Raw genomic sequence first — 24,223 nt, 5'->3', positions numbered from 1 at the left:
GTGCTCACACCACACACCCCCGTTATACACACACATGCTCACGCACATGCACCCCGTCCATGGGCTCACACACGTCATAACGTGCTCACATGTGCTCACACCCCCGTCACACATGCTCATGCACATGCGCCCCCTCCTGCAGGCTCCCCAGCCGAGGCCCCCCCCTCCCGAGTGAGCAGACCCCATCCCTGCCTCCCAGGCCGTAGCCCTGGTGGGTGGAGAGGGGGGCAGCTGGCAGAGGAGCAGAGCGTGACTCGGTTGCTGTCCTGGGCTGGTGCAGAGGGAGTAGGGTGGGTCAGGGTCCTGGCCTCAGAGCACAGAGACTGGTGGGGAGGGGCCAGCGTGAACCTCATATTATCAAATGTGCCTAAAATTATGGCTGAGATGAGGGCTATGGAAGAATGATTTGTGGGGCCTCCAGGGCCCGAGAAATCAGGAGGGCCTCCTGGAGGAGGTGGCACTGAGCTGAGGTGGAGGCCATAGCCTGAGAGGGTGTGTGTGTGTGAATGGGTACATCCATGTTCTAGACCATGAACGGGCACATCTTCTGAGCAGCTTGGCTGGCCAGCCACCCCTCACCCGCCGAGAAGCCCCACCTGCTGTGGTCTGTCTGAAGTCAGGGTGGGCGCCCCTTGGCGGGGGAGCAGGTGGCTGGGGCCAGTGTCCTGCCCTGGCCTTCAAGGCCCTCACTACAGGTAGTGGGGAGACAGGGCCACTCAGGGCCTGGCGGGATGAGCCGGGGGTCTTGGTCACGGAGGAGGCAGCAGCAGTGCGCACGTGAGCCATGTCACCCCATGTGTGCCCCATGTGCAGCAGGGCTGCCTGGTGCTCGGAGCCACCCTGCTGGGAGCTGACGCGGGCCTGCCCTGCCCACTGTCCCCGATGTCCCCACTGCCCCCGCTCTCCCCACCGCTGGGCACGCCCAGAGCCTTCCTTGCCCTGAGGGAAGGCCCTGCTGAAGGATGGTCTTTAAGAATATCGTCTGAATTTATGCTCCCGAGAGCTGTGCAGGGGATGCAGGACATTGGCATGAGCCAGGCTGGTGCGGGACTCTGCGTGGGGGCTTGGGGAGCACATTATCGAGGCCTAGCAGGGGCCGTGGGGACGCTGACACTGCTCGTGCTGCCGCAGCCCCAAGGCCCTGAAGCCGCAGCCCAGCCCGGGCGTGTTTGGGGCCATGCAGAGCTTCAAGGAGGACAAGCCACAGCCGGTGCGGGACGAGTACGAGTACGTGTCGGACGACGGGGAGCTCAAGATTGACGAGTTTCCCATCCGGAGGAAGAGGACCGCCCCCAAGAGAGACTTGTCTTGTGAGTGAGGGCGTGAGGGTGGGGAGTGGGCCGTCCTCCGTGGCCTCTGCCAGACGCCCGTCTGCTGTGTTTCAGTCTTACTGGATGGGAAGGAGCCACTGCCCACGCCCGTCACGAAGCCAAAGCTGGAGTCCGCACTCTACAAGGTGAGGCCGAGCCGTGTGTCCATGCCTGCCTTGGGCTGGTCTGCGCACGCAGGACCCTGCTGATGGCCTGGTGTGGGGGCTGCAAAAGGGTTGTCCTCTTCTGCCTCTCCTCGGGTGTTTTCATGGGGAGGGTGGCCAGGGTTCAGGCCGTGGCCCCGTGGAGGAGGGCTGAAAGCGGGGGTCTGTGGGTCTCTGCGGGTGGCTGCCCTGCCATGACCATGACAGATGGTGCCAGGCCCAGCAGCTCCCAGGAGGCCAGGTCCCTGCAGAGCCACCTGCCAGGGGCTGTGGGTCTGAGCTTCCACTTGTTCCCTGCCCAGCCCCCCAGCTCCTTGTATCTCTGGTCAGGATTGGGGTTCATGTGGGAGGCCCTGTGAGGAAACAGGGTCCTCTGGGGTCCTCTGGGGAAACAGGGCATCAGGACAGCCCCGTCCCACGGGCAGGCCTGCAGTCCCAGTGGAAAGCTCCGGCAATCTCCTGTACGGTGTGTCTGGCCAGCTGGCCCTGTGGTGCCCATTACAAGGGCTGGCTCTTTAAAAACTTGGAGAAACATCTTTCCGTGCAGGGGGAAATAGCAGGTCCCCTAAAGCCTCTGACCTGTGGCCCTGTCCCCACAATAGAGCGACGACTCCTCTGACGAGGGCTCACTGCACATTGACACAGACACCAAGCCTGCCCGCAACGCCAAAGTGAAGAAGGAGGGTGCGGGCTCGGCGGCGGGCATCCTGGACCTCCTGCAGGCCAGCGAGGAGGTGGGAGCCCTTGAGTACAACCCCAACAGGTAGGTCCAGGGTGCCTGCAGAGAGGCCGTGGGGTGCGGGTACCCCTGGGGAGGAGCCCAGGCCACGCCAACGTGGGGCCATTTGTGCCCTCACCGCAGAGGCAGGGCAGCCAGAGCAGGACCCGTGCCCCACAGAGGGGCTGCCTAGTGGCCAGGGAGGTGAGTAGGGGGCCGCACCCCACCCACCACAGTCCTGGACACTCAGCTCCAGCCGTGACGTCTGGCTGGCTCCATCTGGACGCTACCCAGATGCTCTGAAGGTCATGTAGTAAATTTTCCATGGCGCAAACCCAGCCTCCTGGTCAAGGGCATGTGGTATCTTTGAGCCCTGGGGCTGCAGAGACCTCACCCCGCAGGGATGGAGACCATGGCCTCAGAGCTTGGGGATGGAAGAGCTGTGGCCCGAGGAGGGTTCCCAGGGCCACACCCCGTGGGGCACGGGGGCCACACCAGACTGTCCTGAAGCCCCGTGTGCACCCCGACATGCCTTCGTGTGGCTGCGGCCGTGAAGGCCCGGGGTGGCCTGGCCTCTGATGGGAGATGAACCAGCTAACCCCTCTAGGCTTCGTTGGATGAAGGGCCCGGGCTCATTTTTCTGGACATGGTCCCAGTTGAATTCTCTCTCCATCTGCTTAAACTGGGTTAAGTGTTGTGTTCATTTTTTCCCCACATGGGATTTCCACAAGTAGCACAAACAGCTCACCAAGGGGTTGGGGCTCCCCGCTGCCTTGGGGGACCAGAGCCCCACCTGCCTGTTGATGGACCCGGGTGTGGGGTCCCAGGGGTCTGCATGTGCTGGGCATCGATGTCCAGGCAGGGGGACCTGCCGGGGAAGGGCAGCCTGTGCGGCCTGCAAGGGGCCTGCACGGGGCTCCCCTACATCTGCCTCTGAGGTGAGGCCATGTTTCCAGAACCCAGGTCCCAGGGCCGCGTGAACCCGCAGGGAGGCTGCTCCCGGTGGGTGTAGACACCCAAAGCCAAGGAGGTGGAGTCGAATGGCTGAGTCTCCTCTCAGGACTCTGTTCTGGGTGCCATGTTCCCTTCAGATGGCCAGAGGCCTGCATCTCCTGCCCGCCAGGAGGGACTTCTGTAGAGGTGCCCCAAGGGCCCCTCACCCACAGATGCCCTGTGGCCTCTGCCGTGGTGGGACGGGGCCTGAGGCCCCTTTGCTGGGACAAGCCTGGCTGTGACCCCGGTTCACTGAGGGCAGGGCACTGCTGCTGGTGCTGGCCCCTGGGGGCACCATTACCCTGGTGCTGCCTGAAGGTCAAGATGCTGGAGAGCAGGGTCTCTGCACGGGGGACACCGGGACCCCGGCCCGGGAGGAGGGCGGCCTGTGTGCAGTGCTACGCTCACTACCTGCAGACACTCACATGTGCCCTCACACCACCCGCACGTGCACATGCGTGCCTGCCAGGCCCACCCCCTCTCCCCGCTGCAGGCGGTTCCTCTCCCCAATCTCCCGATTGGAGAGCAGGTCAGTTTTTGATGGTCCATTTGCTCTGTTTTAAGTTTTCGCTGCTGGGAAAAAAAAAGCTGAAAAAAATGGAGGGAAATATGTTAATTTGTTGTGGATGGTTGGCAGTGCGCACCGCAGGGGTAGGGGAATGTTGGAATGATAATTGGAGGATTAAGAGATTATTTTCCATGTGAGCTAGGTAGACTGTGCTCCTTGATTCACTGGCCGTGTGTGGACAGACGTGTGGCCCCTGCTGCCTGCGGCCCTGGGCTCTCAGGCCTGCCCCTTGGAGCAACCAAACTGGGCAGGGACCCCATGGTGGTGGTGGGGTCCTGTGCAGTGTGTGCCCTGGCCCCAGCCCTCCCTGCCCTGGCTGAGGGGCCGTGTGGACACCCCAGAGCCTGGAGTCACAGGGGGTGGGGAGCCCACTGCTGTTCCCCTGTGGGCAGAGGTCTGTCCTGTTCAGAGACCCCCAGTGACCGTGCTGCACAGCGCCCTTGTGCTCCAGGGCAGATCCTCGCAGTGGGGCTGGGGAGGCTGCATCCGTGGCAGGGAGTTCCTGCCTCTGCCGGGGGTGGGGGTTGCTGCCTGGACTGGACCTTTTCATTGTTTTGGCCTTGGGTCTGCAGTCCTGTTTGGCCCCAGCAGAAACCAGAGCGCTGTGGTCCTGTGTCAGGGCGGGAGCTGGGGCGGTGCCCGGGCCTGGAGCCAGCAGTGACCAGCAGGACGGTTCTGTCCACGCTGGCCTCCCTGGGCCCTGGGTGCTCCCTGGGGGCCAGCTCCACCCCCAACCTCCAGCCCGAGGCCTGGGAAGCTCTCATTTCCGCGTGGGGACTCATGGTCCCTTTTCAGGTTAAGGGTTCTACTACATGTGCTCCAAAACACTTTGGGGGGAGGGGAGGGGGGAAGGGTGTAGGGGAGGGTGTGAAAGCCGCTGATGCAGGATGATGCTGAACCTCTGACAGGGCTTGCTTGGACTGACACTTTGGCTGCTGCTTTGGGGTTGCAAGACCCCGTAGTGGGCCCTGCCCCTGGGGCACCTGGGCAGGCAGGAGGGGGCCTGGACGTCCGATATCAGGAGAGGACCCTGCTCCCTGGGCCTTCTGGTCTGTGAGGAGAGGAGGGCTGTGGGGCCCCAGCAGCCAGGCACGGGGTGGGAGCCTGTGCCTGGCTGCTGGGGCCCAGGGGCTGGAGGGAGGGTCAGTTCAGTAGGGCCCTGCAGCCCAGGGTGGGCTGTCCTGCCCCCCATGACAGGGTCCACAGGGATGAGGAGGATGAAGCTTCTAGAGGAGCCCAGACCTGTGCTTTGTGAGCTCTCCCCATCCAGCCATGTCCAGGACCCTGGTGATGCAGGGAGAGGCCCTGTGCCCCGCCCAGAGCCCAGCAGAAAGCACAGTGCCAGGCACAGCCTCATGGGGTGTCTCAGGAGCCAGAGAGCAAGTCCTGGAGGGAGGGGAGCTGGAGCTTTAGGGACTGCGGGTGCAGGGTTAGGGCAGTGGGAGGCAGCCTTGGGAAAGCACAGCACCCATGGGGGTGGCTGAGGACCTGGGGCTGAGCTGACATGTGGCCCTCTGGTAGAAAACAAGATGGAAGGGGCAGCTGCGATCAGACGCATGGGCACTCCCTGTCTGCCCCTCCCTGTGTCCCTGCTCCACGCCTTCTCTGTCCCTGCAGGGTGTGAGGGCAGACACCTGGCTGTTCCTTTTTTTTTTTTTTTTTTTAAAAAAAGATTTTATTTATTTATACATGAGAGACCCAGAGAGAGGCAGACACAGGCAGAGGGAGAAGCAGGCTCCCTGCGGGGAGCCCGCTGTGGGACTCGATCCTGGGTCTCCAGGATCACATCCTGGGCTGAAGGCAGACACTCAACTGCTGAGCCACCCAGGCACCCTGAGGGCTCCTCTCCTAAGCAGGAGTCATGAGCAACCACTGTGCTCCAGCCATGTGTCCTCGCCGCTGAGTGGGAGGGAGCAGGGGCGGTGGGCGCTGGGCACTGAGCTGAGTGCCTGTCTCTCTGTGCCCCCAGCCAGCCCCCGGCCTCCCCCAGCACACAGGAAGCCATTCAGGGAATGCTGTCCATGGCCAACCTGCAGGCCTCTGACTCCTGCCTGCAGACCACATGGGGTGCCGGCCAGACCAAGGGCAGCTCATTGGCGGCCCACGGGGCCCGGAAGAACGGGGGTGGCAGCAAAAGCGCGGGCAAGCGGCTGCTGAAGAGGGCGGCCAAGAACAGCATGGACCTGGACGACTACGAGGAGGAGCAGGACCACCTGGACGCCTGCTTCAAGGACTCGGATTACGGTGAGCCCCAGGGGCGGGCAGGGCCTGTCCGCGGTGCTGGCCATGTGGGGCCGGGCCTCCTCCAGGACACGGGAGGCAGCCTTCGGAAGGTGTCCCCAGGGGAGGGGTGCCACTATCGCCACCCAGGAGGAATGCCCCTGGCCCCACCACAGAGCCCCCGTGCGTGTGCGCCATGTGTGGTACACGCTGTCCTCATGGGCTCTCCAGGGCGCGTGCCCACAGCCCCGAGCCTGTGCTGGGCTCACCCCCCACCTCCCCCGGCTGCTCCCATCCCAGTCGCCTGGCGGCCTCCACCTATCACCTCTGTGGATGCTGCGCTGTGGACGCAGGTGCGGGGGCTTTGTGAGGCCAGGTGTGGGGTGTCCCGGGCTTGGACCTGGGAGGTGGTGTTCTGGGTGGAGGGCAGATGCCCTGCCCTGGCCCAGCCACCCCACGGCCATACGCTTGCACACTGCTTGAGACCCCATCCACTTGGTCGGTCTCGGTGTGGAAAATGACACTGAGGCCCAGAGCGGCTGCCTTGGAGGTGGGCAGAGTGGGGGGGTCCCCAGGGCTGACCCCTCACCACTGACCACAGCCTTTCAGACCCTGCCCTTGGGGCTCCCAGCAGTTCGGTGGGGGCTGCTGCCGGTCTTGGGGAGGGTCTCAGGAACGAGGACCTGCCTGCACACCATGGCCTGCCCCCAGGGGTGGTTAGGGCCCAGGGGTGCTGGCTCTGGTGGTGCAGGGGCTGCCTTGGAGCTCACGCTCCTGCCCCCAGAAGAGCCCTCTCCGAGTGGAGGTTGGCCCTGGACCTTCTGCTCCACTCCCGGGGTCCTGGCTGGGAGTTGGCTGGGGGTGCCACTGGGGGGGTGGCTGGGGGCCAGTAGGGGCCTAGCTGGGCGGGTAGCTGGGGACCCACCCCAGTCTGATAGGCTGTTGGCAGTGAGCTCCCTTGGGGGGCAGGGCAGGCCCTGGAGGTGGCAAGACACCCCTATAGTGGGGGCACCTGGGGTCACCAGGGCTATCAGGTGGGGCTTGCTTCCCAGGGACCCGCTGGGTGGGCTCCAGGGATGCTGGGTGTTTCCCTCTCTGCAGCCACAGAGCAGGGGACCTGCTAGGAGGCCCTGTGGCCAGGCCCGATGGTTTGGGGGCCGCCTATGCCGTGCATGGGGCAGCCGTTCTGGGGGGGACAGCAGCTCACCAGACCTGCCCACAGAAGCTTTGTCCCCCGCGGCGTCGCTGGCTCAGGTCCTCCCCCCACCCCGTAGTTTATCCCTCTCTGGAGTCGGATGAGGACAGTCCCGTCTTCAAGTCCCGGTCCAAGAGGAGGAAAGGCTCTGACGACGCTCCCTACAGCCCCACAGGTAGTGTGTGGAACTGGGCGCCCCCTGCCCGTCCCTCTGGCTTCAAGGCTGTGGCCGGGGGTGGGGGTGGGGGCCTGCAGGGGCCTCAGTGGGGCTGCACTCCTCCTGTGAGTGGGCTAGGTGGGTGGGGGTCCCCATGGGGTCTGAGAGAGCACCCCTGGGAAGGCCATGACTGCACCTGGCAGGGTCATGGCAGCCATGGGGGTGGGGGGCTTGTCACCATCTGCATGACCCCACCTGCTTGCTCCTGTCTTGCTGGCATGGGCCCTTCACATCGGGGCTCATGTTGTGATCTTGGACAGACGGGGGCCGGGTCATGGGGCCTGGGAGGGCATGCAGATGATGGGGGGACACCGCTCGAGCAGGTGTCCTTCTCTCCCACAGCAAGGGTTGGGCCATCGGTGCCGAGGCAGGACAGGCCTGTGCGCGAGGGCACCAGGGTGGCCTCCATCGAGACTGGGCTGGCAGCTGCTGCAGCCAAGCTGTCCCAGCAGGTGAGGAGGGAGCCTACCTCTGCTCCCAGGGGAGGCCAGGGGCTGTCACGGGCTTGGGGTCACTGGAGCAGTGCTGACCCCTGGGGGGTGTTGGGGAGGCGGGAACTGGCCACTCAGGGTTGGGTAATGGGGGGTGATGGGGCAGGGGACTCATCCCCTCGCTCAGGAGGCCTGAGGGGCCACTCAGCGTCTGAGGCCGCCCATGTGCTGTGTCCAAAGGAGGAGCAGAAGAGCAGAAAGAAAAAGAACACCAAGAGGAAGCTGGCTCCCAACACGCCCTCCCCCTCCGCCTCCACCACCTCTGCCAGCACCACGTCTGCCAGCACCACGTCTGCCAGCACCACGTCCGCCTCCACCACCTCGGCCTCCACCACCTCGGCCTCTACCACCTCGGCCTCCACCACCCCGGCCTCCACCACCCCGGCCTCTACCAGCACAGCCAGTAGCCAGGCCTCCCAGGAGGGCAGCTCACCTGAGCCCCCGCCTGAGGCACATAGCAGCAGCCTGGCGGACCACGAATACACGGCGGCTGGAGCCTTTGCAGGGGCGCAGGCTGGCCGAGCCTCCCAGCCCATGGCCCCCGGGGTCTTCCTCACGCAGAGGCGGCCCTCCGCATCATCCCCCAACAACACCGCTGCCAAAGGTACCGTGCCTGCATTCCCCAGGCCGCCCACGGCTATACCGTGGGGACGGCAGGTTCCTTGTGCAGCTTGGCCATGTGTCCACAGCCACCCCTCGGCCCTTTGGACAGGAAGCTGTGGTCACACATGGGCCGGGCGGGTCTGGTGGCCTGGGCTTCAGGGCCTGGCCAGGAGGAGGTGTGGTCAGTGCCAGGCTGAAGGCTCCTGGGAGGGCCCGAGGGGATCCGTTGGGGGCAGGACTGCTGTGAGGTCCTTGGTCCCCACCGTCCCCTGAGCCCCACCTGTCTCCACCCTGTGCCTCACCCCTGTAGCAGTGCTCCCCGCCCTTGTCACCGTGCCCCAAGGGTGGGACCCCGGCCTCCCCTGACCTCTGCTCACCTGGCACATTTCCATCTCCTCTGCCTGCAGGAAAACGTACAAAGAAGGGCATGGCCACCGCCAAGCAGAGGCTTGGGAAAATTTTGAAAATTCATCGGAATGGAAAACTGCTCCTTTAAAGTTTGGAAAGCCAGGATCCTTCTGCTCCGCTCAGGACCCCCGGAGCCCCGCTAGGACATCAGCCCCCAGGAGGGCGGCTGCGCTGCCTCACCCTGGGGAGGGCCTGGCCCTCCCGGCCACCACTCCCCCCATATGAGCATCTGTTGCTTCAGCCGGCAGAGCGCACCGACGCGGACGGACGTCCTTTCTCAAGTTGCTTAGAGTGACCAGTTCCCGAAACTCGGCCCTGCCTGTTTGAGGACCATTCCAGTTCCAGGAGAGCCTCTGGGCCCCCCTGAGTGTGGGTGTGATCACAGGGCTTCTGCAGCTCTGTTGGGAACATGAGTCCTTCGAGGAAGGAGGAGTGAGCCAGTGCTCACCAGGCCCAGAGTCCGAGCTGGCCACAGGCCGGTAGGCTCCAGAGGCTTAAAAAAGGAAAGAACACTAGAGAGGAAGAGGAGGAGAGAGTGGGGTCTTCTGTGCCCCCCTGCTCTTCCTGAGTGATTCTCAGACAGTCCAGAGAGTGTGCGGCCCGGCCGGGAGAGGGGCCTCTGTGCTCCCCGGTGGCGGGTGGCGGGCCGGATGTTGGGTGTCGTGCCCTGAATGGCTGGGGCCTTTCTTGGGACGCCGGGGCCGTGAGCAGGGTCAGTGTGTTGGTGGGGAGGGGGCGCCATCACGGGGTTCCCCCTCTCCCCCCAGGCAGGGTCGGGCCCAGCTGTGATGTGGGGCCTGGGGGCCTGGGCCAAGCCGTGGGGGGGGGCCCCGTGCTGCCCCCCCGGCTACACTCCTAGAAGCACTTCTCAGCCGAGGCACCCCGCCTGGCGGGGCGGATGGCGGCGGGCAGCCCGAGGACGCGGGGCCCAGCACGTCTGTCTTGTCACCTGTGTGTTTGGTGTCGAGTCCCCAGGTGGACCCCGGACTGAACGTCCGCCCGTCGACATGGAGGGGGCTGGAGTTGTTTCTCAGGCAATCCTGTATTTTAATTTTAGATGTATCTCCTGAAGCATATTTTTCATAGAATGTAGCGTGTAAATAGCTTTTTAAATAACTTCTTTTTTATAAGAGTAAAAGTATCTTTAGGAATTTCTTTCTAGAGAGTCCGTCATTAACATTTATACGAGTTTTTTGCCGAGTATGACGAACACTTGGGTTTGCCTTCCTTCTTTCTGTTTATTGTTCCTGTTGGTGTTACTTTTTTCTTTTAGGAACTAAGGTATTGCCTGAAAAACAAGTGGTGTCTGCGGAGCCTTCTCTGTGTGTTTGCAGCAGCAAACCGCGCCCCAGACCCGTTCCACGCGGCGGGCGCGGGGTCTCCGACCCGGACACCAGCTCTTTCTTTCCGTCTCGTTGGCGAAGGGGGTGGGGATGCAGTTATTTTACTTAGCACCTTGTGAAGTGTTTCTGTGTTTTGTGATGCTGTAATTTATTAATGTTTGTAGCTTTTTATATTTGTACATTTCTTATGAGCTTTGTTTATACGCCTGTCCCCGGGCGCCGTGTCCGTGAGGCCGGCCCCGAGGCTGGCGGACGAGCTCGCAGGGCGCCCACGGCGCCCACCGTGCCGTCCCGGCGTCTGCGAGGCTCCTTGCCCGTCCTCGTTGAACATTTATATAATCTAACCCGGCCATCAAGCTGTTCTCTCTCTCTCTCTCTTTTATTTTTTAAAGTTTATTATTATTATTTGGCAACATGTACATTTCTAACAAAGTTTACCGTGGCTATTAAAGTGTTTTATTTCCCAATTCATATTACTCTTGTATCGAGTCCATGAGGTCTAAGGCAGCTTAGATCAAAGTTTTAAAAGAGTAAAAATATTTCAGGTTTTGTACAGAACCATGTCTGTGTCGTTCCTGCTCACTCGCCAGCGTCTGCTCCCGCGGTGGGGGTGGTGGGAGGGGGCACCGAGGGCCCGGCCCACGTGCTGCCCTGCACCCCAGAGCCGCCGTGCCCCACGCCGCCTGCAGGAACGGCCCGAAGAGCCCGTGGGGGCCGGCGGCCTGTGGGACCCCGGCTCCGTGACCGCGGCCCCGGGCAGCCTCGGGAGCCTCCAGAAGCACCTACTGCCCACGGTGCGTACCTAGCGGAGGCCGGTGAGTGCAGGCCAGGCACCCAGAGATGCTCCGCGGCTGTGCAGGATCTGTCTACGCCCCTGCAGTCGGGACGTGGGGCCGGAGAGGACGGAGGGTTCGGGCACCCGGGAGGGACCCGCTGGGCATCCCTGCTGCCGGCCGGGCCTGTCATACTGAGGCTGGTCCACAGGGGCCGATGGGCTTGGTCTGGGCATGGGGCTCCAGCTAGCAGAGCTGCCTGTCCATGCACCAAGCCTCCAGACGCAGGCCGCCCCGCTGAGAGCGTCTGTGGGTGGGCAGTGTATTCAGACGGTGTGTGGGTGGCAGTTCATCATGTGCCATTTGTGACAAAGCACAGCAAGGTCCCTCCATCCTGCTGGGCAGCCAGCGTGGCCATCTGTGCCCCACGCGGCTGAGCGCCTCCAGGACCTCCCTGAGCTGGAGGGTTGGGGTGGGGCTCCAGGTACCCACTCTCCTGAATGGAAAGTGCTGCCCCCCCGTGGTGCCCTGTGTCCACGTGGGGCGGCCCCTCTGTTGGGCATCTCAGGCGTTGCTGCCCTTGGAGGTAGCACCGTCCCAGAGCCCCCAACAGCCCACGTCCCCCCGACTGGGCACTCTCCCTGCTTGCTGCTGTCTTATCCCTGCCCAGCTCCAGACAGATTCTGCTCCATGGCTCCGGGGGTGGGGGGGGGCGGGTGACCACGCTGTCACCTCACAGCCATCAGGTGCCCTGTTCTGCAGGCCCCTCTCCGGATGCCCACCAAACCCAGACTGGCCTGCCCTGAGCCCGCACCCTGGAGGCTGGGCCGTCTGGGTGCTCCTGGTACCCCTGCCTTCGTGTGGCTGTCAGGACTGGACCTTTAGAGCTTGTCTGGGGGCAGGGGGCTGAGGTCAGGGCTGGGGAGAGGCTCCCAGAGGCTACCCAGCATCCCCTGAGCCCTAAGCCCCAACGCAGGATCCCTGGGCCGTGCCCTGTGCCCCCATGGGGCCCCGCAGCCTGTGCAAGGTGTCCCAACAGGGTCCCTGGCTGGGCGTGTCTGAGCTGTGGCCCTGGGTGCACCCCGCAGGGGTGGAGGGGCCAGGTGCTGTGGATTTTCTGGGGTCTCCCCCTCCGGGCAGGGCAGGCTGTGCGGTCCGTTCATACCCAGGGCCCGGGTCCAGGTCACCACGCTTCCTTCCCACCGCCTCCACCGCCAGCCTCTGGGCTTTCAGACGTCCCCACGGGCACGAGTCCCGCAAGCATGAGCTCCAGGCCCAAGGCCCCTGCCCCCGCGCCGGGCTCCCAAGGCAGTTGCAGCAGGTGCGGGTCAGCTGCTGAGGCTGACCGCCTCCAGATGGGGAGGCCCAGCACCCACTCCCAGGCTCCTGACCCCAGGCCCTAACTCCCCACCTCCCCATCCTGTGGGCCTGCAGAGCCCGAGGAGGGTGGCCCTAGGGGCGGCTGGAGCCATCGTCACCACCACAGGGCCCACGCCGCGCTCCAGCCCGGCCTTCCCAAGTCCAGCGGGATTCCATGGTCACCCACAGCTGCTACGTGCTGGGCCAGGCAGTGCTCAGAACCTTCTGGAGCCATCATCCAGCGCACTTCCCCAAAGAGGTCGCGGAGCTCAGGAGAGACCGCTGCCTGGCCTGGAGGAGGACGAGGTCTGGCCAGCGTCTGCGTGCACACCCAGGTAAGGGGGCTTCCCACGGGGAGACCGGAACGTCTTTAGCAACGTGAGCAAAGGCCCCGAGGCAGGCGGCGTCCCTCCAGGGCTCCCGTACCCCCTGGGGCTCGCCTCCCTCGGGAGCCCCTCGCTGCACCCCCTCCCTGGGAGCCTCCACCCCGCCCTGTGCCCAGCACTGTGGGCCCCTGGGCCCCCTCCAGGCTGGGGACCAGCCGGCAAGGGTCCCACTGGGCGCCTTGGGGAAATGTCAAGAGTGACCACCAGGGGGCAGGGCAGGGCCGGGAACCAACCGTCGAGGCATCGGAGTGGGAGCCAGTGGTGTGGGGGCTGTGGAGGTGGGGGTGTGGCGCCGGGGCTCAACTCTGGAAGGAGCGAGGGGTCGGTCGTCCTGACCTAGGTGAGCGCCTGGGGGGGGGAGGGGGGGTCTGTTCCTACACCAACCAGGTCCTGGCAGCTTCACGCTCGCCACTGTCCTCGAAGGTCCTAGGACTGTCTGTATCTTAACCAGGGAGAAACTGAGGCATGCAGCCTCACAGCTGGTGGAGCTGGGGTTCAAGTGCAGGTAGGACAGTTCTCGGTCCCCAGGAGGCAAGAGCAGATGGAAGGTGGCTGCCGTGCAAAGGCCCTGAGGTGGGGATGGCTGGAGCAGGGGGCTGAATTCCAGGCAGCAGGGCCAGGTCACACTGTGGCACCGGCAGCTGTGTGAAGGGCGCAGGTGCCGTCCCCTCACCTGGTTTCGCCGCCCCCCCCCCATGAGGGTCTCTAGCTCTGCAGGCTACACAGAGACCTGCCCTCCACCCAGCCCTGCCCACCCCACCTCTGCACAGCCGAGCAAGAGGCTCTCTTTGCAGAGAGGGACACTGAGGCAGATCGTTTGGGGGGGGGTCTCTGCCCTCTTTGGGTAGAGAAGAAGGACTGTCAAGGGGGCTCCCCATCCAGGGTTTTAGAAAGGCTGCTACCCGCTAGTTCCCAGTCCTGGAAAGCAAGTCCCCTGCACAGTAATTCCCACGGTCGCAGAGGCACAACGTTCTGTCAAACACTAGGTGGCCAGTGTGACTGCATTTCCAGAGTGCCTACTGTGTGCGAGGCCGAGTGCTCGAGCTTTCCTGCGGCTGGTCCCTTACCGCTGCGCCTCCGCCTTGGCCTGTGCGGGAGGGGCGGCTTGGGCCCTGGGCTGGAGGCCTCTCGGAGGAGACAGTCTTTGAGCAGAGGGCCTGATGTAAGTGTTGGGGTTGCAAAAAGGCCTGTGCAAAGGCCCTGGGGCAGGAGTGAGCTTCCCAAGGAATAGTGGGGCACAGGGAGGGTGGAGAGCTCAGCAGGGCCAAGGTTCTGGCAAGGTCATGTCCCCTACCGGCCCTACGAGTCAGGAGGGGTGGGCACCCCTCGCCTGGCTGCCTGGCGGTGGGACCTCAGGAAGGCCTCCACCCCCTCTCTCACCCAAGGGCCGCCGGCTGTGTGATCTCCAGCAGTCACTTCCTGTCTCTGGGCCTCTTGTTCGGTCTGCTGACCGCGAGTGGAGGGACAGAGGAGAGGCGCCAGCTGGGATGCGTGGGAGTGTGTCCCCCTGGCCCACCCGCTGTCCTCTTGGCCACGCCCGCAGGGGGTCGGGTCACCGCAGGAGGTGGCCGAGGGGCCTGGGCCCGCTGGGAGCACTTTGCAGTCTCCTCCCTCCTGGAGAGCATGGGCGTGGGGTGCCTCCCCGCCGGTGGACAGGGGGCCTGGGCGGGGCAGCGGCTGTCGGGCAGCCTGACAGATGACCTCCCTCCTCAGCCGCCGCCCGCCTTTCCCAGGCCGAGTCCCGCCGGCCGCCTCATCCAAACATCCCCGGGGATGCCACCTCGGCAGAAAAATGACGCTGTTCCATTAACATCTGACACGGATTTGCAGGCCCCAAACAGACGAGCACGCATGTAAACAGCCGGCCTGGCTGGGCCCCCGCCCGGCCCGCTCACGGCGGGATCCTCATAATTGATTGTCCACCCGCTGGCCCCCAGCCTCCCCCCAGCTCCAGCCAGTGTTATTTCAAGATCGCAATCCCCCCTCCCCCCGCAAACCGCATTTCCCAAACAGCGGATGTGCCTGCTTGGAGGAAAGAGGGGAAGGAGGCTCCTGGTTCTGTGGGCCTCAACTTCCTCCCTGTGGAATGGACCCTCCTCAGGGTGTCCCATGGCCACATCCACACAGCTGCTGGAGCCTCTGCTCCTCTGCCCTTTGGGTCCTAGGGAGGCTTCTCACCTGTCCTCCTGCACCCCTACACTGGGTTGGCTCAGATCAGAGCACCTGCTGGCTCCCTGAGCCCTCCCTGGGACCCCCACACACACTCTTGGGCCCCCCCCCCAGCATCCCCGGGACCCCTGCCCCTGGGACCCCCCACCAGCTCCCCTCAGCACCCCGGGCCCCCTACACTGGCCCTGCCCTGTCATTTCCCTCTTCTAGATCCCCACATTTAGCCTTGTTCACCGTGTCCTCTGGTGGGCTGTCCAGCTCTCTCACCCTCTGTGGCTCCCTGCTAACTGCCTCCATCCTCTCAGGGCGTCGGTCCCAGCCCATGTCCCTCAGAAGACAGTCCCCAGCCTCACCCTTTGCTGGGTGCTAGGGCTCAGGGCAGGCAGTTTGGGAGAGCCAGGTGGGCTGAGAGACCAGGGACCCAGGGGGAGGCGGAGGTAGGAAGGGGGGAGGTTGCAAGAAAGGGAGGAGGTTGTGAGGAAGGGGGCTCCAGGCCAAGGAGCTCATGGTGTGGGGGGCGGGGCAGGGGTGTGCAGGCAGACAGGGGAGGGAGTGGAGGGGGCTGTGGAGCCCTGCCCTGCAGGGTGGATTAAGACAGAGATGGGGGGGGCCCTTCTGGGGCCGGGGGTTATCGCTGCTTCCTCCTGTGAGGCCTAGGTGATTCATGGCTGGAGGGCTGGAGGGCAGGCTGTCAGGGAGAGATGCCAGCCACTCCTGTAAAGGGTTGGGCTGGCCTGTCCCGGTGGCCCAGGGGCCCTGGATGGAAAAGCACAAGGCCCCAGGCCCTACCCTTTGTCCCTGCACCCATTCCAGACTAGTGCTCTCAGTTCTTTGCACTGCTGCTGGGGAGCTCATGCCCTCCTGGATGCTTGGCTCACACCCCAAACCCAGCTGGTCTCAAAGAGCAGGAACCTGTTTTCCTCGGTAGCTCTGAGGGCCCTGAGCTCTGGGGCTTAGGACATGGGCCTGGCCCAAGAGAAGTGAGCAAGTACCTCTGTTCCCCTTCTCTGTCCCCCTGCGGACCAGTATGTGATGGAGAAATGACACAAGTGACTCAGTGACCTATCTAAATCATGGCGCAGGCTATTGGGAGGCAGATCATGCCTCACTGGAAAGTCTTGTGGGATTCCAGGCAATGGGGCTATTGCATTTGAGCAGGGGCAGATGTCTGTGTTGGAAGGTGTTTCTGGAAGCAGAAATGGGGAACAGGCAGTCAGGGCCGAGAGGAGGCAGAGGTACCTGGATGAAGGTAGGTGGCCATACGGCCTGAGCTGGAGACAAAATTATGTTTATCAGGAGACTATGGTGGATTAGAGGGCTGCATGGCTCATCCAAGAAGCTTTCAGAAATGGCTTGCTAAAATAAATGGGAACAACTGAGAAATAGACCTCCCACCCCCAGACCAGAGCCATCCAGTGGAATTATTTGCAAAGATAGAAATGTTGGTATAATTCACGTGAGCATTTGAAATGTGGCTACTGTGACTAACTTCTGAATTCTTTTTTTTTTTTAAATTAAGATTTATGTATTTGAAGGAGGGAAGGGGCAGAGGGCGAGAATCTCAAGCGGGATCCCTGCTAAGCACGGAGCCTGATGTGGGACTCCATCCCACAACACCGAGATCATGACCTGAGCCAAAATCACTAGTTGGACACTTAATTGACTGAGCCACCCAGGTGCCCCAAGTTTGAAATTCTTAACTTTACTTCTTCTGACTGCTTTAATCTTCAACTTAAATATTCACATGAAAAAAAGCAATGAAGTAGAAAGTAGACAAATAATAGAGAACATTAATTAAACCAGCAATTGGGTCTTTGAAAATATCAATAACATTAATAAGTCTCCAGCTAGACAGACCAAGAAAAAACGTGGAGAAGATACCAACTCCTAAGATCACGAATGGAAAAGTGGTCATTACTACAGACCCTATAGACATTAAAGAATAAAAGATTATTATGATCAACTTTATAAAATAAGTTCTATAGTAACAAATTTCTTGAAGGATACAAAACATCAGAGCTGCAAGAGATAGGATATCTGATTAGCCCCCTGAGTATAAAACAATCTGAATTCATAATTAAAAAGCCTTTCCCCACAAAAAAAAATCCCAGGCCCCAGTGACTTTATTGGTGAATTCTAGAGACATTTTATGAAGATTTATAAACTCTTTCAAAAAATACAGGATGAGGCAACACTTCTTATCTCATTTTATGTGGCTAGCATTACCCTTAGGTCAAAACTACAGACATCACAAAGAAATTGCAAAGAAAATTATAAATTCTATACCTTTTATGAATATAAATATGAGATTCTCCATAGAGTATCAACAAACAAATTGAACACCAATAAAAAATAAATTTATTATTAAAATAAATAAATAAATAAAGTATTAATAAATTAAAAAAAATAAAGTATCAACAATCAAATCCAGCAGCATGTATAAAAAAAGTTGTGTTTAAGTGGGGTTTATCTCAGGAAGGTAAAGTTGACTTAGCATTCTCAAATCAATCAATGTAATTCACTATATTGAAAGAAGAAAGAAGACAACTGTATGCTATATGATCATTTCAGTAGACTAAAAGAAAAAGAAAAAAAAACCAACCCCCTTGATAAAATTGAGTACCCATTGAGGATGAAAAATTTTCAGGAAACTGGAAATAGAAGGTAATGTCTTCAGTGGATGTCCTGGTAAAGGACATATATTTTGGGGAGAACACAGGGTATTCCCCCCAAAACAGAATGGAATATTCTTATCACTTCCATTCAGGAGTGTACTAAGCCAGTGCGATAAGGTGAGAGAGAGGAATAAAAGGCCTGCAGAGTAAAGAACATTAACAGGTCATGTACATAATAATCCCTCAGGAATCTACAGAAGAGCTACTGGAACTGATTTGAGTGAAGACCCAGAGCATAAATCAGTTTTATGTGTACTGACCAACGAACGAGAGAAAGAGGAAAAAGTGATGAGTGGACAGATTGACAAATGTCACAAGATACAAGATCAGTATTTATTTATTTTTAAAGATTTTATTTATTCATGAGAGACACAGAGAGAGAGGCAGAGACACAGGCAGAGGGAGAAGCAGGCTCCCTGCAGAAAGCCCGATGTGGGACTCGACCCCAGGACCCCAGATCACGCCCTGAGCCAAAGGCAGACACTCAACCACTGAGCCACCCCGGCATCCCACAAAATCAGTATTTAGAAATCAACTGTATTTTCTATGTGCTAGCAATTAACTACCAGAGAGTGAAATTATACAGCAGTACATAAAAACACAAAATTCTTGGGAATATTGAACAAGAATATTTGCAAGACCTATATGCTGGAAACTACAGAAACTGCTGAGAGAAGTAAAAAAACTTGAATGAACAAACAAAATTAGACTTAACACTGGTTGATTTCAAAATTTCATATAAAGTTATTAAGACTTATTTTTAAGCTAAGTAAACAAAACAATATAGCCGATATACAAAAATGGAACTGGATGGAGTGTCTAGAAGCGAATCCACATGTATGTGGTCAACTGGTTTTCCACAAAGTTACCATGGCAATTCAACATAACATAGAAGGGAGAGTCTTTTCAAGAAATGTTACTGGAAAACTAGATGTCTGAACTCTGGTCCTTATTTCACTCATACACAAAAATTAAGGCCAAAAAGGACAGAGACTTAACTTCAAAGCTAAAACTACACATCTTCTAGAAGAAAGCGTAGGAGAAGATCTTCACATATTTGTGTGGGCAAAGAGTTTTTAGATGGGATTCAAAAGGAACAAAACATAATAGTAAAAACTGACAAGTTGAACATCATCACAATAAAAATATTTTGTTACGTGTGAGTTTCTGATAAGAACACACAAACATAAACCACACGAAAGACATAAACCTGCAGATTCAAGAGACTGAGCAAATGCCAGGCAAGATAAACTCAAAGAAATGCACACCCACACAGATTGGTAGAATGGATAAAAACTGTTCCAGTTACCAGCTGACATCCTGGAACTAAGCTTGTGAAAAGTAAGGATAAAGAAAAGGTCTTTTTCAGAAGTCAGAGAAAAATGGTGTGTTGCTTGTAGAGACGCACCACCTCCGGTGACAGCAGAGCCCCCGACTGGCACTGCTGAGCTCAGGAGGAGGCAGCAGGATTTTCAAGACTGTCCACCTCGCGTTCTAGTCTCAGTGCAGCTTTCCTTCAGGGAAAGAAAGGCTCTCTCTCCAAGGGCTGGAGACTGAGCCGGTTTGTTGTTGGAGCACCTGCAGGACGCTGTCCGATAGAAGGAGGCCGGAACAGGTCAAAATAGAAGTAAACAAGAAGTAATCACTTCACCTCAAGGGTTTCATTCATCATGCGCCCTTGGATGTGGTGCTCCGTGCACCGAGAGGAAATAATTAGGAAAATTGCATTTTAAGATTTGGGAGAGCAGAGGGAATCTGAATGGAAAAAAGGTTTCTGCACATCACTCAAACTGGTGAAATACCTCCACCAGGAGGCTGTGATGACTCATGTCAGTATGTGGTAGAACCCAGAGCAACCATTAACAAAGCTACACAGACTCAAAATTACCATAAAACATCACAACGGAGCCCTCAAAAATGTTCAAGTAACCCACAGAAAGGCAAGGGGAAAAAAAAATCAGAGGAACAGACACCAAAGGGACAAATGGAAAATAATCATGTAATGGCAAACGTAAGCCCTAATACAGCAATAATTACTTTACGTAAAAATGATCTCAATATGTCAATTAAAAAACACAGATTGGCAGAATGGATAAAAACTCTTACAGTTACCGGCTGTCATTCAGAAACTCACTTTAAACGTGATGACACAGATAGGTTGAAAAGTGAAAGGATGGGAAAAGATACATGCATTCCAAGCATTAATTCACAAAAAAGATAACTACCTACCTTAATGCCACAAAAAGTAAGGTGCAGAGCAGAAAAAATGACCAGGGAAAAAGAGAGGCATTACGTAATGATAAAGGCAGCAATGAGCCAAGGAGACACGGCAATCCTAAATGTTTATGCGCTAAACAACACATCTGCCAAGTACATGGAGCGAAACCCTGAAGAGGTGAAGGAGAGACGGGCAAAGCCAGTTATCACTGGGAGGCCGACTCCTCCCTCTCAGCCAGAGAAGATACAGAGCTGTCATCCCATACCATTATGGAATACACATCCTTTTCACATGGCCGTGGGCATTTACCAACACAGACCATGATGCTAACCTCAATACTTTTGAAAGAATGGAAATCCCATACAGTGTGTCCTCTGGCCATAATTGATTCACCTTTGAAATCAATAAGGTGAAAACAAAAGGAATCTGTCCAAACACTCGGGAAGTAATCAACATGTTTCTATGTGATTACGTGACAAAAAGGAAGTTGCAAAGAAATTACAAAAATGAGTAGAACTAGGTGAAAAACAAAAACGTGGCATGCCAAAATTTGTAGGATGCAGTGAAGGCCATGCAGACAGGGAAATGCTTATGGTAGGAATGATAAAAGTCCTGGGAGGTCATCTACATTTGAACCTCCAGAGATGAGAAAAAGAAGAACTAAATCTATCCAAGGCAATCTGGAGAAAGGAAATCATGATAAGAGTAGGAATCTAGGAGATGGTAAAGAGGAAAAGAAATCAGAAAATTAATGAAAAAAAATCCTTAAAGTTGATCTTCTAGCAAGACTGGCTAAGCCACAGAGAGGAGACCCAAATCTCCAACAGAACGAAGCAGGGCATCACTGGAGGTCCTGCCAGCATTGAAACCTAACAGGGAAATACCTTACGAAACTTAAGATCATGAATTTGACAACTTAGAAGAAATGGATGAATTCCTCCAACATCACAAATGACCGAAGTCCAACCAAGATGAATGAAACGAGCTGACTAGTCCTATAGCCACTGAGTAAATTGAATGGGTAATTAAAAGCTCCTGAAAAAGAAATCTCCAGGGCAAAATGATTTCCCTAGAATATTCTAGCCAACATTTTTTAAAAAAGATTTTATTTATTTATTCATGAGAGACACACACACACAGAGAGAGAGAGAGAGAGAGAGGCAGAGACACAAGCAGAGGAAGAAGCAGGCTCACTTCAGGGAACCCAACATGGGGCTTGATCCCAGCACTCCAGGATCATGCTCTGGGACAAGGGCAGGTGCCAAACCACTGAGCCACCCAGGCGTCCCATTCTAGCCAACACGTAAAGAAAAATTAGCACCATTTGTGTACAATCTCCTTCAGACAAGAGGAAGGAACACTTCCCAGTACGTTTCACAAGGCCAAGAGCTCCCTGGCACCAAAACAGAAAGTGTACCAAAAGACAACTAAAAACTAGTATTTCTCATGATTTTAGAAGCAAAACCTTCCACAAAATGTGGCTGAGTCAAATCCATCACTGTGAAGCATTCCTGGATTATTCCAGGGATGCATGACTGGTTCAGGATTTTAAAATCAGTCGATACAATCCACATCAACTGGTTAAAGAAGAAAAACCATATGATGATATCAATTCAGGCAAGAAAAACATTTGGCAACATTTAACACACATTCATGATTAAAAAAAAAAAAACACCTCAGCAAACTAGGAACAGAGAGGGGATCTCCCTCAACTGGCTCTACAACCAGAGTGAAAGAAATTAAACTGTACCTATTTGCAGATGACATGATTGTCTACACAGAAAATCGAAAGGAGTCAACAAACAGCAAACAAACCCTTTGAAGTAATAAGTGAGTTCAGCAAGGTCAGAGGATAAAGGATAAAAATGGCAAAAGTCAATTGTATGTCTTTAGAGTAATGAGGACATTTGGAAATTGATATTAAAAACACAGTATCATTTATACTCACTCCAAAGAGAATAAAATACGTCGGTGTGAGTGTGATGAATGTGCACGGGATCTGAAATGCTGACAATTATAAAATGTGGATGAAAGAAACCAAAGACGACCTCCATGAGTGGAGAGGGCCACACCATGCTCAGGAACCTGACCCCCAGCGCCCTACAGAACTCAGCGCTTCCAGACCTGTCTGTAGATTTGGTGCAATTCCTGCTGGAGCCTCGAGATACCTCCTGGGAGACACAGACAGGCCCATTGTAAAATTCACGTGGAAAGTCACACACCTGAAAGAAGTGCAAGGGGCCAGATGGTGCACCCGCAGACCTGTGTTGACACCCTCGCCCCTGTACCTCAGAATGATACCTTATTCAGTGATAAGGTCTTTATAGAGGAGGCTGAGTTAAATGGAGGAGATTAGGGTGACCCTAATCCTATACAGCTGGCATATCAGGAAATGTGGAGTCACAGACACGGGACGAGGATGCCACCTACAAGCCAAGGAGAGAGCAGAGCCTCCCCCTCAGCTGCAGAAGGAACTACCCCTGTGACACCCTGATCTGGGGCTTCTAGCCTCCAGAACTAGGGCAGAACGAACTCGTGTTGAAACCTCCAGTCTGGGAACCCTCGGTGGCGCAGCGGTTTAGCGCCTGCCTTTGGCCCAGGACGCGATCCTGGAGACCCGGGGTCGAATCCCACGTCGGGCTCCCTGTGCATGGAGCCTGCTTATCCCTCTGCCTATGTCTCTCTGCCTCTCTCTCTCTCTCTCTCTGTGACTATCATAAATAAATAAAAATTAAAAAAAAAAAAAGAAAGAAAGAAACCTCCAGTCTGTGGCCCTGTGACAGCTGCCCCTGCTAAAAAATGCAGGCAGCTGGGCAGCCATGACCAGGAGGGACCCTCCCCCGACAGTAAGGCTCCCTCTGTCCCCACAGCAAAGGGGATAGGGTGGTGCCAGGGGACAGACACAGGGCACAGGGATCTACAGGACACACAGAGTGACCCCATAGGAGCCTTCCCTCGAATGCCGCTGGAGTGACAGGATGTCCTCGATAAACCAGGAGCCCCGACCCAAACTGCACATGTGCTATGACCACCAGCTCGAGATGGATCATAGATCTAAACTAAAATGGAAACTACAAAACTTCAAGAAAACCCAGGGGAAAATCTTTAGCACCTAGACCAGAGCATTCTTAGGCTTCATATCAAGAGAATGATCCATAAAAGGAGAATTGATAAAAAATAGAGCCTTTATGGGATCCCTGGGTGGCTCGGGGGTTTGGCGCCTGCCTTTGGCCCAGGGCGCGATCCTGGAGTCCCAGGATCGAGTCCCACGTCGGGCTCCCGGCATGGAGCCTGCTTCTCCCTCTGCCGGTGTCTCTGCCTCTCTCTCTCTCTCTCTCTCTCTCTCTCTGTCTATCATAAATGAATAAATAAATCTTTAAAAAAAAAATAGAACCTTTTGGTTCCTTCGTGAAAGATGCTCTACCACCAGGGCGAACATGTGTCTCCAGACCGGGAGAAACTGCTTGCAAGCTGCAGGTGTGACAAAAGGCCAGTCTTCATGGCACATAGACATCTTGGCACCACACATAAACACGAGCCTTCCCATTAGGATGGGCACATGCTTGAGCAGAAATCCAGAAGAGATGATACATGGATGAGCCCTGTGAGCAGAGGCTCGACGGCAGGAGCCATTGGGGAGCGTGATCATCATCATCTCTTTTTCCTTCTTCTTCCTTCTTTCTCCTCCTCCTCCTTCTTCTATTTTTTAAAAAAGATTTTATTTATTCATGAGAAACACACATAGAGAGAGAGTCAGAGACACAGGCAGAGGGAGAAGCAGGCTCCATGCAGGGAGCCAGACGTGGGACCTGATCCCAGGTCTCCAGGATCAGGCCCTGGGCTGAAGGTGGCGCTAACCCACTGAGCCACCTGGGCTGCCCTTCTATTTTTTAAAATTTAAATTCAATTTGCCCACATATAGTATAACCCATGCTCATCCCATCTAGTGCCCTCCTCCGTGCCTGTCACCCAGTTATCCCATCCCCCCGCCCACCTCCCCTTCCGCAACCCTTTGTTTCCCAGAGTCAAGAGTCTCTGATGGTTTGTCTCCCTCTCTAATTTTTCCCACTCAGTTCCCCTCCTTTTCCTTATAATCCCTTTCACTATTTCTTATATTCACTCCATGTATGAGGCCATATGATGATTGTCCTTCTCCTATTGACTTACTTCACTCAGCATAATACCCTCCAGTTCCATCCACGTCAGTGTAAATGGTAGGTAGTCATCCTTTCTGCTGGCTGAGTAATATTCCATTGTATACATAGACCACATCTCCTTTATCCGTTCATCTGTCAAAGGACACCAAGGCTCCTTCCACAGTTTGGCTATTGTGGACATTGCTGCTGTGAACACTGGGGTGCAGGTGTCTCGCTTTTTCACTGTGTCTGTATCTTTGGGGTAAATCCCCAGCAG

At 56.7% G+C, this 24,223-nt stretch overlaps 1 protein-coding gene across 3 annotated transcripts in view; it reads left to right on the top strand.

Moving 5' to 3' along the window:
• The window catches only part of PHF2 (PHD finger protein 2), a 67,284-nt gene extending 56,496 nt beyond the window's left edge, over positions 1-10,788 (top strand). For all 3 annotated transcript variants that reach the window (XM_072842086.1, XM_072842095.1, XM_072842106.1), the window contains 8 exons: positions 1,132-1,310; positions 1,386-1,456; positions 2,077-2,237; positions 5,723-5,997; positions 7,248-7,343; positions 7,728-7,837; positions 8,057-8,480; positions 8,887-10,788. In XM_072842086.1, coding sequence (XP_072698187.1) covers positions 1,132-1,310; positions 1,386-1,456; positions 2,077-2,237; positions 5,723-5,997; positions 7,248-7,343; positions 7,728-7,837; positions 8,057-8,480; positions 8,887-8,975 — 1,405 coding nt within the window. In that variant the 3' untranslated portion in view covers positions 8,976-10,788. The remainder of the gene's footprint in view (positions 1-1,131; positions 1,311-1,385; positions 1,457-2,076; positions 2,238-5,722; positions 5,998-7,247; positions 7,344-7,727; positions 7,838-8,056; positions 8,481-8,886) is intronic.
• Positions 10,789-24,223: the final 13,435 nt, after the last annotated feature.

Source organism: Canis lupus, chromosome 1 (genome assembly GCF_048164855.1).
Source record: "Canis lupus baileyi chromosome 1, mCanLup2.hap1, whole genome shotgun sequence".
NCBI lineage: Eukaryota > Metazoa > Chordata > Mammalia > Carnivora > Canidae > Canis > Canis lupus.
This window is presented reverse-complemented; position numbering and strand designations above follow the sequence as displayed.